Source organism: Nothoprocta perdicaria, unplaced genomic scaffold (assembly GCF_003342845.1).
Source record: "Nothoprocta perdicaria isolate Ctin4 unplaced genomic scaffold, notPer1 scaffold_10, whole genome shotgun sequence".
Classification (NCBI taxonomy): domain Eukaryota; kingdom Metazoa; phylum Chordata; class Aves; order Tinamiformes; family Tinamidae; genus Nothoprocta; species Nothoprocta perdicaria.
This window is the reverse complement of record NW_020454094.1, coordinates 7363-27017: the sequence shown is the minus strand read 5'-3', so window position 1 is coordinate 27017 and position 19655 is coordinate 7363. Positions and strand designations below refer to the sequence as shown.

The 19655-nt window shown below is 52.9% G+C and overlaps 1 protein-coding gene across 6 annotated transcripts in view; it reads right to left on the bottom strand.

Annotated features, from left to right (window-relative positions):
* Positions 1–19518, bottom strand: part of TCF4 (transcription factor 4) — a 147323-nt gene extending 127805 nt beyond the window's left edge. For 5 of the 6 annotated variants that reach the window (XM_026039196.1, XM_026039208.1, XM_026039201.1 and 2 more), the window contains exon 1: positions 19446–19518. In XM_026039196.1, coding sequence (XP_025894981.1) covers positions 19446–19518 — 73 coding nt within the window. The remainder of the gene's footprint in view (positions 1–19445) is intronic. The other variant, XM_026039231.1, reaches the window with a different exon arrangement.
* Between the last annotated feature and the right edge of the window lie 137 nt (positions 19519–19655).

Below are 19655 nucleotides of genomic sequence, written 5' to 3'. Positions count from 1 at the left end.
CGGTCCCCACGGCGCAGGGCTGCACGGGGCTGCACGGGGCTGCACGGGTCTGCGTGGAGCTGCACGGGGCTGCACGGGTCTGCGTGGAGCTGCACAGGGCTGCACGGGGCTGCACAGGGCTGCGCGGGGCTGCACGGGGCTGCACGGGGCTGCACAGGGCTGCACAGGCTGCGTGGGGCTGCGCGGGGCTGCGCGGGGCTGCATGGGGCTGTGTGGGGCTGCACGGGGCTGCATGGGGCTGCACGGGGCTGCACGGGGCTGCGTGGAGCTGCACGGGGCTGCACGGGGCTGCACGGGGCTGCACGGGGCTGCATGGGGCTGCACGGGGCTGCGTGGAGCTGCACGGGGCTGCACGGGGCTGCACAGGGCTGCACGGGGCTGCACGGGGCTGCGCGGGGCTGCGTGGAGCTGCACGGGGCTGCACGGGGCTGCACGGGGCCGAGGCAAAGGCGCTGCCTTCGAGCAGCAGGAACGTGCGCGCGCGTGAGTCACCGCTTCCAAAAATACATTTCATAAGCTGCAAAACAGATACGTATGTTGCCATGGCACTTAAGCAAAATTAACAAATCTCAAGCTTGTTTCATATATGAATAAAAAATCAAAGGGATCCAAGCTTCCCGTATCCTCAGCTGCTTTGTTGCTCGCCTGCTAAGGCCCATTTTGCCGCTGATTTCACTTGTTTTTCCCTTATTTGGCTCCCGAGGCTGGACTTCCAAGGGGCACTCGGAGACGCAGGTGGGCTCCTTATGGAAGAGCCTGGGCCACTGATTCCCAGCGCTTCCCAACATCCCACCAGACACCCCTCCATGACTCCAGCCTTTCCCAGTGCAGCAGCAGGAGTGCAATCCTGCGCACTGGGAGATACCGGGAGCTCTTCCAGTGCAGGAGCAGGAGCAGGATGGGACGAGCCCTAAGCGAGCGCTRTGATTAACTTCTCTCTCGCATGCCAAGAGCAAGGTGCGCTTAGGTGGGCGTTGCAAAAAAAAAAAAAGGGAAAATAAAAAGCAGTGTTACTAATCTGGGATCTGATCCACATCTGCCGAAGGCTGGAGCAGCTCCAAGGCAGCGCTCCGCAGCCTTGCCAGCGGGAGGAAAGCGGAGCTGGGAGGAGAAGGGCGCAAAGAGGCCGGCCGGGAGGTGCAAAGACTGCACTGCGGCGTCGCACAGGGTCTGTGGGACACGTTAGCATCGCTTGGGACCTGTTGGTGTGACTCTTGAATAAAAAAAAACCTGGAAGGATTCAGTGCCCCAATGGGGGACAGACCCTGCGCATGGGGACAGCGGGASCGGCCCGTGTCCCTGCGGAGCCGGCAGCATCCGTCCTGTAGATGATTCCCTTTATTGAGCCGGCTTCATCAGGACACCGTGGGGTGAGACTGCACTTTCCCTCATGCGCCCGTCTGTGCCGGCTGAGCCTTAGTTTAACCCATACATCCAGCGCTAGAGCTCTCACTATGCAGCSCGCAGGAATATGATCCCAAAGGTGCTCCCGGGAGGATGAACCTTGGTAGGCAGGTCGGGTGCAGGGCCCGAGGGCTGCACCGGGTACAACCTCCTTTCCTCCCGCAGGGCGGCCAGGAAAGCCGCGCGCCGCAGCCCTGCTCCCGCCTCGGRGAGCTGCGGACGGCAGCGCCGGACCGCAGGGCTGGGCAGCCGGCAAACACAAAGGCTCAAAAACCAAAATCTAGCAATATGCGAGTAACTCCTCAGGCTCATTTCTAAAGATGCATGTCACTACAATCAGGCGCCACAAATAAAATTAGGTGAGAAAAACAACAAAGTAGCAATTTCCAGGCATTTGACAATCTTGCCTCTATCGTTCTCCCCGGCACACCAGCACCGTTCCTACGTTCGCAGCCTCCCTTTCAGAAGCAGCCGCAGCAGCCGCGCCACGCTTGGCACTTGCGGGGCGTCGCGGGGATGCCGAGCGGCGGCTCCGGAGCCATCCCGGCCACCGGCACTGCGCCGGGAGCGGAGCGGAGCCCCCCGCGCGCCGCAAGGAGCCTGAGTTTTACTGGTTTCCACTGTATTTCGGCTGAACTCCGTGATCTTCAAGTCTCTGCCAACCGTAACGATACTGTGATTTCCGTCACTGCTCTTTGCAATGGGATACAGGTTTCCCAGGAAGTTATTTCACTCTATCTTTCCTCTTTATTTCAGCCTAGAAAACTTTCAAATAAAAGTTCAGCATTTCAGGAGGAGGACTATTTTTTTTTTTTTTTTGTGCCATTATGACCCTCAGGTCCCAGAGATAAGCAAACTTAGCTGAATGCTTCCCTAAGTAGGCAAAAAACAAGAAAAGTGCCCAGATTTCTGCCTTGCACACRGCAAGGCGCCCCGGCTCCCTGCGCTCGCTGCAGCGTTTGGGCAGCAGACACGATGAAACCCTAAAGAGGTAAAGGGCCAAGGGGGATGAGGGGCAACGTCGGGGACAGGGCGGGTGGCCAAGGGAGCCGCTCTGCACCAGGAAGGCTTCCTCGAGGAGCAACACTGCTTGCGTTGCAGCCCCATCCYGGGACCACCGCCTTCCTTGTGAGTATCCCGGTAAATAAAGTGCATTCTGCCGAAGCGCTCCAGTGACTTGGGGGAAAACAGGCTGGAAAAGGAAGCGTCCTGGACCATCTATGCTGCTTTCCTGGGTGGTGTGAGGARCAGATGTGCTGGCACAGCCTCCCCAAGCCTCATCTGAGCCTTTGCTGCCCATAATGCGAGCAGGAGGAGCTCTCGCAGAGCTCCGTGAAAAGTTCAAGTGTTGTTTGATGAAAAACACTAGGTTTAAACCCACRGTGAGGGGCAAGCAACCACTGCACACGCAGAGCGCTCAGCTCCGTGGCTCCAGCGTTCCCTGGTCACCTCTAGCTGTGAGGACACCAACGGCATCGTCATCCCATGGGTCACYGACATCAGGCCTGGTTTTGGGTTGCCTTTGCCCAAAGAACCAAGCTGGCATAAAACCAAGAGGAAAATACATCCACAACCCACCCGTGCCACGTCCTCGTGGCTCTCACAAAGACATGGTGGTGATGGGTCAACGAGTGGACTTGGTGATCTTGAAGGTCTTTTTCCAGTGATAGTGATTCTGTGGAAGACAGGAGCCTTTCCCAGAGCACCCCTCCCTTACAGAACGCTACCCTTTGCTGTCGCTCTGCAGCCCAAGAGGAGATGCTGAGTATTTCTTCTCACAGTTTTGYCCTTTCCAATCCGTACTTAATTCCCCCTCACTCTCACTTTCTACCAGTATTGACTGGTATTTCGTAAATGCTCTTCATTTTCCCATACTACGTGTTACTTTGGGGTCCTGCTGCTACCACTCCTCAAGTAACTTCCTTATTTTGCTTGTCTTCCTTAGACTCTCTCCCCTAGCGACCACCCCACAAAGCCAGATGCACCATTCAACCCATGACATCTCCTCAGCCCCATGCACCAGACTGGTGCACCATTGGCTTCATCCTCACCTTTCCACACCTACAACTGCACTGTCATCCTTCCTTCYTCCGTCTCCAAACCAGGTAGACCATGACTTCAGGGCATGTTGTCTCTGCAGGAATGTTCTCTCTTCTGAGACCATTTCTCTGTCCATTTTCCCCAGTCCTTCTGTGCACTTTTCCACAATTTTCACCCAAAAGCAGACAAGTGACCTGCTCTCAGCCCTCTTCTTTCTACTCCCTCTTCCCTTTTCTCCAAACAGGGTTGATGGTGCTCACCACGAGCGACTCTTCTCCACCTCTGCGTCTTTGGCTGCTCCTGGCCTTGCTGTTCTGAGCTTGTTGGGCAGCAACAAGGTTGAGGTCATGAYGAGGAGGCCCTCGTGCTAAGGTTTTGCCAACAAACAACTGAAATCTAGATCTCACTTAATCTGTTAAAATCTCCCCTTTGAACTTGGACAAAAATAAATCTTTTCAGTCCAAGCAGTGATTTTCTTGGGAATATTCACTCTGTAGCACACTCCCAGAACCAAACCTGCTTTGGTCCATGAGAAATTCACTCAGAAACAGGGCTGGAAGGGAAGCCAGAAATTGCACACCCTGGCCAACAGCTGGAGATTTTCTTGGCTGAAACAACATGAGAGCCTCCTTCCCAGCTTTCATACTTTTCCCTAAAAATTTTGCAGATAACATGACCAAGAGGAAGTTAGGCTTGTCARTGTTAGCTTTGAGGAGAAAAGGGGTTTCCTGCTCATGTGTGGGTCTTCAAAGGAGACAAGGGAGCCACCACCAGCTCCGCTCCACCACCTGTGTTAGCAGGAATGTTGGAGATACCCAGGACGTAGGCACATCATGGGGTGTAGACCCCAAAATTGAGAATTGTGCCCCCCAGGCCATTTTGGATGCAGTTTTCCAAGCCTGGGAACCTCATGCAAGGAGTCTTGGCCAGTGATGCCAAGGGTGTAGATGCCAGGGTCGCAATGGAGAACTGCTCCACAACATCCAAGASTTACATGGACAAGAAGGAAACCCCTTAGAAAAAGCCAAGAAAACGTCCTCCCTATAGAGCAGCAGCCTTCCTTCCGCAGGGCTTTTCATTCCGCAGGACATGCACAGGACCTGCTGCAGGTCCACAGGACCTGTCCTGTGCACAGGACAGCTTGCTTGCCTGCTTGCTTGCCCTGGCTAGCCAGGGTTTAAGTAACACTTATCTCCCTGCTCCACATGGATTCCTTTCCTAGAAATGCCCTTTTCCTAAAGTTTTGCTTAAACGACAAAAAAAAAAAAAAAAATCAAGGACTGCTCTCTAAAAACTGGCCCCAAAATTAGCCAAAGGAGAAAGCATCATATATTACAAAGCAAAAAAAAAAAAGGAAACCACTTTTTAAAAATGTCTTAATGAAATAAGTATTTCTCCAAAAAAATATCTTTTGTTATTTTTGTCAAAAAAAATCTTTTTTTTTTTTTTTTGAGAAATACATTTTTCATTAAGGCAGAGATTTTCCAGTCATTTATCAGCAGTGTAAGCTCTTTGCTTAGACACGCCAGGATGCAGGATGTACCGAAGGTATCGCGTGGAGGCCCTTGGTTGCAGACACCCCAGGGCCCCCGCAGCGCCCCGCGCCCGGAGCGCCGCTCTGTGCTCGTCGCTGCCACAAATTTGCAATCGATTTCTCCTTATGAATCATTTTGCAGCAACCCCGTTCATATTTTTATTTCATACGATGCAGAACAAGAAAGTAACACAAATTATTTCATCCTGACTCATTAGCTAAATTGCGTGAATTACCCAAAAAAAGTGGCATAATATTCTAGAACAATTTCTAACTTTCACTATAATAGCATCCTGGATGAGAAGGACATTTTCCTTTACCTTAAATAAGGCTTCTACATTTAATACAATCACATTAAATTTCATTAAAGAAGAAAAATACCCCAGCTAGGGATAACAGGCACTTACGATTAAGCCCCTTGCAGGCTTTGGGCAAGAGGCACTACCCAAGAATACTCTGATAACCATCTTTATTTATTATTTTKGACATAAAGGGAAGTCCTGTGAGATGTGTGACCGTGGAGCTGCCCGCCTGGGACCCAAATTGGGGCTATTTCTCCCAAAAGGGACCGTCGCAGACAGCTCTGCCCATGCGGCGCGTCCTGCGCCCCTGCTCGCAGCCCCACAAACGCAGCCCAGAAGMGGCTCCACCACGTTAGATGAAAATGGAATTTAATCTGGTGTATTTATATGAAAAAGGACAAGTGGAAAAAAAAAATAATCCTGGTGCTTTTAGTCCCTTTTCAATAAGTTATATCAAATAATGTCTTTTGCTAACTGCATTAGAGAGCAATTATGACTTAATGGCTGTCTAAATCCATTATCAGTGTACATTTAACCTTTCAATATTTAAAGATAATATTTAATTTGAGCAAATTAATGGACTGCCTGTGAGACCAAATATATCTATTTAGTCTCTCTGGTTTTCCATCAGTGATATTTCCCTTTAGATAGCAACTTCTGTGACGAGCAACCTGGTAAAGTTCTTCTTTGTATTCGTACTTCAAATAAACATCAGTAATACAGCGCTGCAATGACCTAAGTAAAAAATAAAATCCTCAATAGCTACCAGATTTATCTGCTATCACTGTTAACGTTATTATTTTCCTATCACTCAATATTTATCTTTGATCATGTGCAGAAAATATGTTTATAGAGTTGTCTATCTTTCTCTTACTATTTTTCAACACTAATTACTGCATATTAAAAATTCTACTATGAGCCCTTCTTTTAATCTTGGAATTACAAATATTTGGGGAAAGTGTTTTCAGGGAGAGCGCTATATTTCTTTTTTTTCCATGAAAGACTGCAACTGTGTTTATGAAGTTTCAAGACCATTTTAATTCACCATAATTTACCTATTGAAAACAGACAACTGTACAAAGCTCACAGTCCAAGCGCTAGGACTTTTTTCAAAACAAAGCAAAAAAGCAAGTAAACAAACCTGATTACCTAAAATCTAAGGTTTCATGAAAGATTCTCCTCCTTTCCTATTACAGTTGCCATGGAATCTTCCTGAAATTTCAAATTCAAATACACCTTGCTCAATACAATTTTTTTCTGCTTCCAGTGACCAAAATAACTTGTTAATTGAAAGGGAGGTTTTAAAGCTAGGTTTCCACCTCTTTTTTTTGGATACCTCAAATCAACGGCCAGATTTTCCAAAGCAAGAGCCGCCTTCCATCTTGCCGATACCAGAACATGAAATTCAGATTGTTTGGATGACTAATTATATAGCAAGGAAAGCTCTAGCTCCTTTGGCAAATGATAGATGTGGAGATAGAAATTTCACAGTTTAAGGAAAAAATCATTGGTCCCTATTCCAGGGACACCACAACGCAATTTCCTAGGGGATTCAAAGCGGAGCGGAGACGACGGAGGGACACGTTCAAACACACRCATCTCTTCCAAACGTGCCTGCGCGTAATGCTCCGTGAGGTCATCCTTAAGAGCCCCGTTTCCCTTAACTGAGAAGGTGACAATGTCCAAGCTCGCCCTGGGAAGGGTGCTTCCCAGCCCTTCCGTGACCGCGACGCTTCCCGTGTTGGAGCCGCCGCGCACGGCGAGGTGGGAGATGCTCCACCGCGAGCACCGCGCTTTAGATAGAGCTTCTCTGYGCGCTCCCGGCTCCCCGTGCACAACAAAAATGCAGGAAAAGCCCCCCAGTTTCACGAGCCTGGTGCAGCCCACAGAGCTGCAGGTGATCCCGGCCGGCGCCCGTGGGAGACATCGTCAAGACCGGAGCCAGGCACAGGGTGACGGAGCAGAAGAGCTGCCCATGTTACCACGTGCATCTCAGCTCAGGCATGAAACCACCCAAAACCCAACGSCCAAGTGCGACCCAACGCCCAGGCACGCGGTCAGAGTGACAGTCAAGGTGGCAGGGGATGGTGCTGCAAGGACCAGGAGCTGGACTGCAGCACCCGGGGACCAGGAGCGCTAGGAAATCCACCACAAACGCTCCCAAACTCACTCCAATCCCTGTCCCCGTGGCTCAGCACAGGCACAGTGACAATGCAAGACCGAGGTGCTCAAGGTGAGCTCCTACCCACCAGGTTTACCACGGACAAAAGCATGGCGAGGGGTTGGGGACCCACGAGCCAAGTGCAGGGGGCTCGAACCCCTTGCTCCTGGTGGGACACGAGGCTCCACGCTTCAGTGTCAGTATTTGAGAGCAGGAGAGCAGATCTAGCCATTCTGGCCCTCCTGATGCAATGGGCTCTACCTCCTGCGAGCAAAGCTCTCCTAGGAACCCACAAACTCCCAGCCTAGCCCAGCAAGTGCATTTATCTTCACAATAACGTTCTAAGTGCAAGTGCAGAATTCTGCTATGCAGACACCCGTGCAGCGCTGCAAATAGCACATTTGCAGCAAAGCGCCCTTTGGTATTCTCTGAGATGAAAACAAGGCAGGTCAATGCCACACCACATCCAAATCCCGAGCAAAGCCCGGGACAGGGCTCACCCGCCCCCAAGGCTGGCCCAGGAAAGGTCCCTTTGGTGGGACACGTTGGGCGCGGGGACAGATGGGGAGGGAAACGTGCCGCGCAAGTGCTGGAGYGCCAGCAAGCGCGGCTAAACCGGCCACACTTAAATTGTGCCAAAACATCACCATGAGGCGCCGGCCATCGGGGCTGAGATGCTGCCACGTTATTCCAAGACGCTTCTTGGAGCCAAAAATAAAACCTAGAAGATTTTAAGATAAAGCGCAGCAATTTAAGCAACAGCAGGCAACGAGAGCGGCTAATCCCAAATGTCTCTTCCAGCCCCTATTTCCCCTTGCAAACATTCCAATAAACAGGGTTGATGCACACCCCTGCACCTATAAACACCACAAAAATACTTCACAACACCAAACTTATTATTTTAAGCCTTATTATGAGAGTCTRTTTGCAGCGAGTGGCAACCGAAGCGCCAGCCGTGTGCGGGGCGAGCCCGCAGGAGTGCGGGGCTACCTGTTTCAAACGGGCCCGTGAGGTAAGAGGCTGCTTTTTTGCCTTTTTCCTGCTATTACCCCTAAGCCACGGCGGGTACAGGGGCAGCGAGGGGATCCCACGTAGCATTGCCCATTGTGGATTAACCTCGCTGGGACTCCGAGGCACCTGCCGGCCTCGGCTGTGGAAGAGAGGCACTATTCCCATCCCATCCTCCTACCTGAGCTCAAGCAGCAACAGCTCTGAAGGGGTCAATGACCATTTTTACTATATATATATATATATATATATATATATTTCATATCCATATGTAGTTTTTTCTTGTGCAAAAGCCTTGATTTTACCCAACAAAGGCATTATAAACATTCTTAAATAGCCACCGCTCCTGCACATGCGTGCATGCCCGCACGCTGAGACTCTGTCAGTGCAAACTGGGAGGCAGGATGAGCCTGCAGACACTCAGACCCAGCTCCATCCCATGCCAGAGCCAGGGGACACCCGGGGAAGGCGCCTCCGCTCCCCATCCCTGCAAAGGGCAGCAAGGGTTGGAGCTCGCGGGGACACGTTGGGGGGAGCAGGGTTACGTGGGGGCCCTCTGGCAACCACCAGAACGGCGGCGAGGGGGGAAACACAAACACACACCCTTCTGCCTCAGCAAACCTTACTAATTTCAGACATTGCAACCTCTGAGACCAACGCCAACAATTAGGAACTCGGAGATTGTCCTTTGGTTGTCATCTTAAAAGCCCAAAGAGGACCCTATCTACAGACCTGAAAAAAGATAATTGTTGGTTAGACTTCTGTTTGTGACCATCAGAAATGTTACCTTAATTTGGCCTTAATGACCTATAATCTCTTTTAGCATATGGCTTTTAGAATGGTTATTATTCAGCTTGATCTATGGCTATAATGGAGCAGAACAGAACTGTGGGTATAATTAAAATAAGTTCCTGTAAAAGTGGAATATGTAGTACACTGCTAATGTGTAAATGACTAAATAACTTAATTAGGTGAAATGAAGTGCACTTATAACCACAGATGCTTAAGCCGAATCATGATAATGTTGTGTATGTGAATATATTTTTTTAAATATGTTTATAACCCAAACAGTAGGACAAGGAAATACAAAGCACACACTAGTTCTGTGGATGGCAGTGCCCTTTTTCAAAGAGAAGCTCCAATGCAAATGTGGCTGGTAAGGAAGAATACTTCCTAAATTGCTTTAAAACCCCGACACAACTTTGCAATAGTTTGCTCCACTGCCCAAAAGCATCACCTCCTCGCAAAACCTCAAGCAATGCATAKGAAAAAATTATTCTTCTGGACAGTAATAATTAAGCAGAGCCCTTGGCTCGCAGGGTGCCTGCTCTGCACCCATCTCCATCAGCATGGGAGCACGGCTGCAGAGACACATGGTCCTTCCCATGGGAAAGCTGGGAGGAATATTCCCGTTTTTCCCTCTCTCCAGCTCCAGGGAAAAGCTTCCTTGTGCTTTTGTGCACGAGGGGTTCTTGGCAGCTCGAAGCATTGCCCTGCTCTCCAGTCTTGCACCCCGAGCGTGCAAGCGAGCGCGAGGAGCAGCTCTGGAATCGCTCGCATTCCTCACTTCATCCATATTCATCCTCCCTCTCCGTATTCCCGCAGCCTGCCGGTAGGTGAATGCAGCACAACCACGAGCATGATGAGGAGATGAATACAGCAAATTATTGAATGTGCTCTTGAAGGAGGCTTCAGCCCAACAAGCGAGCAGGAAATGCGCACTTTAATTCCACAATGGGAGCTGCAAAGGAAGGGAACGCGGCGATATCCTCGGAAGCACCGAAGAGCTGCGGCTCATCTAGCAGCCAGCAAGGACTCTCCTYGCTGCCCTCGCCCTAATAAACGTCGTTTTAGACCTTATCCCACTAGCTCCCCAGCAGAGCCCGAGATCCTGCCTCGCAAGGCTCAGCACAGCTCCGGGGTGTCCATGGAGCCATGACGAAATATTCCCGGCGTGGATCGGATGGATTGCGTAAATCCACCACCACTTCCTTCTGCATGTTATCTACTAGTGTTTATTACTCCAAAGAGCATCAAGGTTACCCAGTCATAGGTGTTCAACTTCTTCCTATTCATTCGCTCACTGCCTGCCAGCAGCAGGGCCGTATTCGCAGCACTGCTGCACGGGCTGGGAACACAAGGTGCCAAGACTCCCCCCAAAAACTGTCCTTACTACATATCAGCACAGCTTATAGATCCAGGGCTAGGCAGCAAGCCCCTGGAACTTGTGGTGCTTCTCTAGGAGGACCTTCCCCTCCATCAGTAAATGACATGTCCATCTTTCTTAAAGAAGTTCTCCCAGGAAATGCCAATTAGATTGGGGGGGGGAAAAAAAAAGAAATCAGAGACCTTTCAAGTCGAGAATGATTCAAAAATGCAACAACAAATGCGGGCGAGCAAAACAGCTCTTGCATGTAAGCAAACCCATTTTAAGGCAAAATTTGGACTGACTCAAAAGTCTCAGAATAACTCTTTGGACTCAGCCGCTATTAGTCAGCGAGCTGGATTAAACTCAAAAGATGCTACCAAGGGAGACGTGCAGCCACGTCTGGGCACATCCCGGCTGCTCGGCAGGAGGCATTTTGGGGAACCCACKGTTAAGAATGGGCTGAAGTGGCAAAGCAGGAGAAAATCTGCTCTCCGAAGGCGCCAAGGGGACCTGGGGAAGGGTCTCCTGCTCCGGGAGCATCACCCATGGAGGAGGGTCTGGTTCACGTCTCCTCGTCGGGAGCCAACCCAAACCAATTAGCTCCGTGGCTGGAACCAATTAACCCTCTRCAGCGCGCAACGCCAGCGTGGCCGCCTTCAATAAACACAATAAATACATAAATAACAACAGAAAGCACTGCAGGGAGAGAGCAGCTCTCGAGTTTATCTGATGTGGTCCCTTGATTCTTCAGAGACATAAGAATGAAGGATTTTGTGTTCTCAAAAAAGACTCAAGTAGACCCAGGGGACCATTAAGATAGGATTCATCTCATTTAACTTTAACCATCTCGAAAGCAGGCGTCGAGTCACCAAGCGCTCTTTATAGGCAGCATGGAGAGAGGGGTGCCTTGAAAGAGCCATTTTAAGGCAGCAGCTCAGAAAAAAGGGAGCAGCTTTCCCATCTCCTTGCAGACACCCATCTGCCAGGACCAGGGTGCCGGGTGATGCTCCAGGATCCYGCGGGACGGGAGCAGCCCCGGGAGGGCAGGGAGCTGGGTGATGCTCCCGTGCMCCGGCTCCGCTGGCTCCATCCCTCCTTCTCCAGGACCAGGGATACAAGCCAGGCTGAGTGAGAGGAAACTGCTTTGTATTAAGGAGAAGAAAGCCACTTCTTTTATAATCCTGCACTTTCTATTTAAGCTCCTTCTATGCTGGATTAAGGAAACGGCAGCTCTGCATTAGGCGCTACATTCGGCCGTGCCCTGTGCTCAAGCTCAAGTTTCACCTGGGGGTAAACAGGCAGAAGACTTTGTGGATAAAAAATAAATTTAAAAATCAAGTTAAAACGCATCTTTACAATCTGGAAATATTCTACTTTAAGTATGGTAAATGCAATCTCCCTGCACGCAGATACCGTGGGCACGATGGGCACACAAAGCACTTGGCAATAACAGGCAATGGGTCTTGCAGGAGTGAGAAACCACGGGTGCCAACCCCTTATGTGCTGCCCGGTGGAGGCTGGGATTTAGCGCTCCCAGTCCTTCCTCCCAGTCCCTCCGCCACTCCAACGTCTTGCCCGGTAAGCGCTAAGCAGAAACTCTAAGCAAGCCCGGTAGAACCAGGCAGGTCTTGGAAGCAAGACCCAAGCCAAGACTAAGGAGTGAACAAAATAGGTCAGTAAGGGGGGGAAATGGAGAAAAGGGACAACAAACACCCAGACAGGCTGGGAGCCACGGAGGTGGGAAGTGACCACGACACTGACCCACGTACCCCTGGACTTGGCTGCATTCTCAAGAAAGGCTATGGAAAAATTTGGGTTGATGCATATTTTGGAGGGTGGCAGCATTATTATACTTCAAATACACTGGGTTTGGGGTTCTAAGAAGAACAATTGTTTAGTTTTCCCTACAGACATCTATGCTCCAACTAGCAAAGCCACTTTCCCACAGAGAAGGCACCTACAGCGGAACATGCCCCACGAGCCTGCGCGGGGACCAAACCCCAACCCCGGAGAGGGAAAAAGACAATGTCCATTAGCTAATAAACCAGGTCTTGAATTAAAAGCTCTGGCTTGTGGTGTTTACAAAACATTTAATTTTAGGAACACGAATTTTCCCCTGTTTATACAACAAAGCACAGCGTTTCCTACGTAAGTAAATCTTTCCAAGGAGTATAAAATCAACAAAGGATTTAGACACAGAAAACAAAAGTGAAGCAATGAGCTTGCTAACAACAAGGATCCTGCGGAATAAAGCAGTATCTGGTCTCTGAGCAGGGCTTAATGGTTAATTTTTCCCAAAGGGCCAYGACGGACAAAATACCATTTAATAAAGTTGGCTTAGGAGAGCACAAAGAACAAATTTAAGCACGAATTTAAACCAACCCAAAGCCAACAATTAATGTGACACTAGTTAGTCAAAGCACAGGAAAACCAAGGAAATCTGTAAGGTCTGACTAAGCAAAGGGCATCGCTGACAGCCAAGCAAGATGACAGGGAACGGCTGCACCAGCAACCGCACAAAACTGAATTTCCTTTAAGAAAAAAAGAAAAAGAAAAAGAAGGGGAATTAAGAAAAATAATAATCAGGAAATGGATTTTTCAAATCTTTTTTCCATTTCTCCCTCAAATCCTTGCCGCAAGCACCCCAAAGCTATGGAAGATGCGCCCTTGGACACAGCCTGTCTCGCTGCGGGCACCGTTTCCAGCGCCGTCCCCGCCCGGGACGGGGCCACGTTTCGGACCCGTCCGAAGCCCTCGTGTTGGGAGGCCAGGTCGCCTCCCCAATGCAGTGGGCAGCCCGGGGCAAACCCAGCGGTAGCCGCTGCTGTGTCCCAGCTGAGCAAGCCAAGGACGTCACCCAAGGATGGGCATCTCCTCCCGCCGCCGGCACCGTGGCCCGCCTGGCATTGCCAGCCTCCCCAGACGGGAATTCAACCTAAAACACTTTAATATGGTTGTTTGCACGGTGTGAGAGCAGGAAACCTCTGTCGCCTCTGTCTTTATGCAGGGTCCCTTGCAAAGAGCTGCCCTGGGCACGGTACCCCAGCAGCCCAGGACACCGTGACCACACGGCTGCCCTTAGCCGGGCTTAGCTCAGCCCAGCCTTGCTCCAAACACCCAGACGAGCCTTTTCCAAGGAGTTTAACTAGACACCAGCGCGACAGCTGCCGTGCTCCATGTGATGCATGGGGAAAGGCGCCCATGCGGGATGCAGAGCAGCACCCTCGGAGCGGGCGCGGGGCGGCAGGTGCCCCCGCAGCCCCCGGCCATAATTTGATCAAGCCGGGGCTGACGTCACGCAGCACAAAACGTCTCAGCTGCTCCGCGAGCAGCGCCAGAGCCGCCCAGATTCAATTAGGGCCCTGCTATTCCATCAGGAGCCGTACTTAGCTCTTTTTAATATAACAAAACCTTTGTACCGGTTATTTATCAAGCAGGTCGATCGCACTGAAACGCGCGGTCGGAGGGGAAGGGGCGTCGCGCCGTGCTGAGCCACGAGCCCAAACCTCCAGAATGGGGTTTTACCCCCCAAAAAAACCCACCACAAAGCGGGAGCAGCCGCAGGGTAGCGCCCGGGATACCCCTGGGGACACAAGCAGCCCAGGCCCCATTTCCTTATGGATGAGGCACATGCCAGGGACGCAACAGCCCCCAAATACAAGTGCTTCCCGTCATTTCCATGGGTGCTTCCCCAAGATCACACAGRCGAAGGCATCGGCTACTGCACAGGCTATACACGACGGGCATTTTAAGTAAACTTATAAGAAAAGTGGAGCACGCAGTTGGCCGGGGAGCAGCAGGGTCTCTGCGGCACCGCCGGGCACGTGGCTCCAGCCGCCCCTGTCCTCCTGACAGCCACTCCCGTGAGAGCGGTGGGTCCCTTGGGGCCACCTCCGGGCTCCTTCCCACCGGACAGGACAAAACCCGTGGCCAGAAACACCGGCTGCAGCGACGGCCYGGGTATCAGCACCAGGAGCGAGTGCTCGGTCTGCAGAGCTCACGCTCAGCACTGCCCGTTGGGGCCGTGAAAGAGCGGACAAAGGCACAGTTCTAAGCTCAAACCCAAACTGTTCGTATCAGCTTTTGAGCAGCTTTTAGTGCACCTCAATTCTATGCATTGCACAGCGCATGCAGGGCAGGGAGCGTGGCTCCCGGGATGCACAGGCAGCGGCGCCCAGGGCCTATTCCCTGTTCCTTGGGAATTCAGTCCAGGGATGCTGCRCTTGCCGATGACGGGAATGACATGGGAATGCGCCAGGCCGTGCCGCTCACCCCTCTCAGGGCCCTGGCCCTGTGCACGTTTCCAGGCTATTAAGTATATTCAGGAGCTCGGCAAGGAGGACACGTGTGACAGTGACAAAACATGGGACCCTCGCACTGCACCAGCCCTCCCTGCGCCCAGCAGGGCTGCTCTGCTCCCCAGCACCAACCGAGCACCCCCATCCCTTGCCCTGAGCTCCGGAACGGGAGCATAAATAGCTGCGGGAGCAAGGAGACAGGACAGCACCGGGGCTGGCGGCTCCACGAGACACACCAGGCTCACGCACCACGGGACCCGGCCAGTGCAGCGCCCTGCTGAGCGCCTGCACCGGCCAGGGCAGCGGCCGGCACGCGGGCACCGCGCTGCACCCAGACCCATGCAGCGCCTGGCACGCGTGCACCGTGGTGCCACAAACCCAGAGCAGGGCCTGCACACCACGGCACCCAGGGCAGTGCAATGCTGTGCACACGTGCACCACTGCAACACCTGGCACACGTGCACCACGGCACCCAGGGCCGCGCAATGCTGTGCACACGTGCACCACGGCACCCAGGGCAGTGCAATGCTGTGCACACGTGCACCACGGCACCCAGGGCCGCGCAATGCTGTGCACACGTGCACCACGGCACCCAGGGCAGTGCAATGCTGTGCACACGTGCACCACGGCACCCAGGGCCGCGCAATGCTGTGCACACGTGCACCACGGCACCCAGGGCAGTGCAATGCTGTGCACACGTGCACCACTGCAACACCTGGCACACGTGCACCGTGGCACCCAGGGCAGTGCAACACCCATGCACATATGGTGGTGCACACGTTGCTGCAACACCTGCAGACAGCAGCACCAGAGTAGTGCAACAGCCCTGCACAGGCACCATGGCACCCAGGGCAGCGCCGTCCCCGGCCACCCCGCACTGCTCCCTTCCCCAGGGCTCCTTGGAGGGGAGGAGGCCGCGTCTCCCGCACACAAACACAGCTGGGAGCAGGGCAGGCCTCCTCCTCCTCCTCCTCATTGCAGCCACGAAACGTGAGGGACGAGGAACACAGGAGCAGCCACCTTTGTGCGCGGCCGTGGCGAGTCCTCGAGCGCTGCAGTGAGCGGCGGGAGCGGGACAGCGGCCCGGACGCCTGGGCCCCGCCGCCCACRCCAGGGCACAGTCTGCTCCGCCGTCTCGCGCCCGCATCACCCGGAATAGCTGCAGAACGGCTGCCCAGCAGCACCCCGGCCACTGCAGCCGCGGCACGTGCTTGCAGCTCCGCCGCTGCAACGCCTGCTGCAGAACCTCCTGCACCGCGACCCCCTGCCCGAGGGCACTGCCCCCTCCCAGACCCCCGGGCGGGCAGGTCCTCCCCACGCACCACGGGGACCCGCACAGGCACCCCAGCGCGCCCAGCCCACCCTTCCAACATAAACATGGTATTTCGCATCAGCTTTTCTGCCCATCTACCAATAACGGCAAAAAAACGTGCCTTGCCCAGGAGATCTCACTCCAAAAACAATAATAGACGGACGATACTCAAATACCTGATTTTTGCAGCGATTCACTTAATAGACACACCGAAAGTAAAAACGCTCTGCAAAGCCAAGCTGAATTCGCAATTTCGTAGATTAAGGTATATTAATTTGTAATCGCTGTTATTCTAATGCGGGACAAGCCTTAATCAAACTAATGGCRAAATTAAACGCGAGCCCCTAAAGCCTGCGACTCGCTGCCTGCGCAGGCAGCGCGCGCGGGCAACCCGGAGCAGATGCTCCCACACCCAGGTACAATTAAACACTTCCATYAGAAGGAGCAAGAACCGAGCGTAAGAGGGAAGGTGCGGGACTGCATTTACAGCTCCTGAGCTGAAAAACGCCTGGTTCGGGCAAATTCTTCAGCATTATGGTAGCCAAAAAGCCCCTTGCAACCGCAGTGCCAGCCATGAGCATCCTCCCTGTGCCCGTCASGGGCTCTGCTGCTCCACACCAGTGTTTTTGTTGCAGAAACAGCAGCGAGTCATTCTGAAAAATTTAGAGCATCTATGAAAATTCATTTTACTCTGGCAACTTTCTTWAAAAAATAGTAATAAKAATAATAATTTTAAAAGGTCCCTGGATTCTAATGGGAGGAAGCTGCTTGATTCAAATAACAGGTATGAAATCACTTTTCAAATGCACTGTGTATGGAAGGTAACTCTGGGGAGACTTTCTTAAAAATAATAATAATGATGATGATGATTTGAGGGCTGCCCAATCCCCCGGTGAAGGTCAGCGGCCGGATTGTTTCAGTGCTCCCTGCCGAACACCTGCAAACATCAAACAGAAACTCCTGCTCTCGGCCCCACTCACAAAAGCCTTTCATGTGAAAAATGCTCCCCGGGAAGGGAAGGAAGGGAAGGGAATGTCGCGGCGGCCGGGCTCAGGTTACATTCCTGCCTCCCGCTCAGGAGCCATGTTGGGGGAATTGCGGATTAAAAGCGGGGGAAAGARAAGGGGGCTCCGCTTTATTTCCGCTCGCACGTTACAAATCACAATAGAGCATCGTATATTAGGGGATACGATGCTATTAGGAGGACTTTAAGCATGAAATACTACTGCACTTCCTAAAGTACAGCTAGTTTCACTTCACTGCTTGGGATTACTTGTTTTGGGGGGGGTCTTTCTCTGTTTTGGGTTTTTTTTTTTGACACGGGAGCAGTTTGGGGCTGGTGGCGAGGAGGGACACCCGTGCTTCCCCCCCGCCACCTGGGACGCCTGCACGGTCCCTTTGGAAAAGGTGAGCGCCGGCTTGGAGAGGGCGCCCGTCCAGCCCGCCGGCTGCTCCCTTTCCACGTTAGCAATAGGTGTCATTGCAACGAGGAACCCCGCTCTTGTGTTATTAACGGAGCCCTCTCCAGGCCCTCCACGTATTTATCCGTCCACGCTGCCGCGCGAGCCAAGGCGCTGGGGCCGCAGCGAGCGGGAGCAGCCGGGGGAGCAGCAGGGAGGATAACCCCCTGCTTGGCAACCCGCTGCCCGCTCCCTTGGGAAGAGCGCCCGGGTGCCGGCGCGGGGAGCGYGGCCACGTGCCGTGCAGGTGCCCGCATCCCGCGGGACGTCCCCCACGCGGCCCCGCGTTCGAGCCGCAGCCGAGCGCACGGCTCGTCCCCGGAGCTCCCCGTGCGCCGAACTTCAGCTCGCTCCGTTATCCGCACACCTTAGACAATGCACCCGAGCGGCTGCGACGCCCTCCGCTCAGACCGCGTGAAATAAACCAAAACTCAATAAATCCTGACACTCGCTATTCCGATTTTCCACCCGCTTGGTGCTTCTGATCCAGCTGACTCCACGCAGGGGGTTACGGGCGTTTGCTGAACACGAGCAGCTCCTGCCCTGCTGCCGGAGCAAGTGCCGCCCGCCTGCGCCGGCAGCTTGACCAATTGATTCGCCCGGCAAATATTTGAGATTTCTCTCCAACAAAAACAAATATAACAGATACTAGGGATTCGGTCACGTGAGTCGTTAAAATTATATAATTCAGAAAATGATAAAGATGGGATTGAAAGAAAATCGTTAGCTAAGGAGAAACAAGGCAAATTATGAGTGGAAAGTTGTTCAAACCTAACAATAAAATTCTCCGAGTCACTACATTCAAATTATAACCAAATTTACGACGGTAAAGCAAAACTCCGCAATTATTTTGAAAGCCCGAACAGAATAAAAAAACGCATGAAACGAGCACTGAATAATTGCAGGGTGGCACTTGCTAAGTATCGTAGGAGCCGTCGCTGCGGGCAGCCCTCCCTTCTTGGGGAGCGAGTTGGCCGCGGTGTCGGTGCATGGACCGGGCAGCAGCAGCCCGGGCTGCCCGGTGCCTCCGAGCGGCGCCCGCCACGCCGCGCCGCCCCGGCGGCATCTCCCRCTGCTCCCCGTCCCACGGGCACGCAGGAACTCCGGGGAAAACTTGAGCTGCCCGCGGTCACCGGCCACCACGGCGCCCTGCCTTTTGTCACCTGCTCCCGGGCACGAAAACGCGCGGCCGGACCGCAACTCCTCCCGCCGCATTCGCAGACCCTCCAAACGCCACACGCTACTCCAGGGAAAACGCCCCACTCCCGAGCGGAAAAATGCGCCTTGCTGAATAACTCAATGGAAAAATAACTGGGAAAATATTCCGGCAGCAACCCCGGTGCCTGCCACTGAGCACCCTTGCCCRGGCAGAGCTGGGTGAGCACCGGCACGCTTAGTTATTTATTTAATTCCAGCAGCCTCCGCTCCTAGTCACAAAATTAATTCTCGCTCAAGATGCCTGGATTATCGCTGCTCCCGCACACAAAGATAGCAGCTGGAATGGGAAATAAACAACCTCCCATACTTAAGATAAAAAAAACTAAAAATAAAGAAATAAAAAGATTTGAAGTAGTCCACCTGGAGCTATCACACAAGTTTTTTTTTGTTTGTTTGTTTTTTAAAAGAAAAATCATAAATGCACCAAAACACCGTGAAAACGCCCCAGCCTGGTGGAATTAACAAGGCTCCGAGCCGGTGCAGCGGCAGCTCCCGGGATGGGCTGCCGGGATGCGCCCGGCTCCGGAGCCGCGCGCGGCCGCGACTGAGCGCTACCTACTTGAGCCGCTGAAGTGCCCGCTGGCCAAGGAGGTCGGTCCGTTCTTCCCGCTGCTCACGGGAGGGGAGAACATCTAGGAGAGAGCAGGGAAGAGGCCCGCAGAGGTGTTAGAGGCAGCAYGGAGCGACCGGCCGCCGCTCCCGCCCCGCTCGGCCGAGCCCGCGGCCGCCCCGGCTCCGCGCGCCAGCACAACCCGGGCAGCAAGTAAAG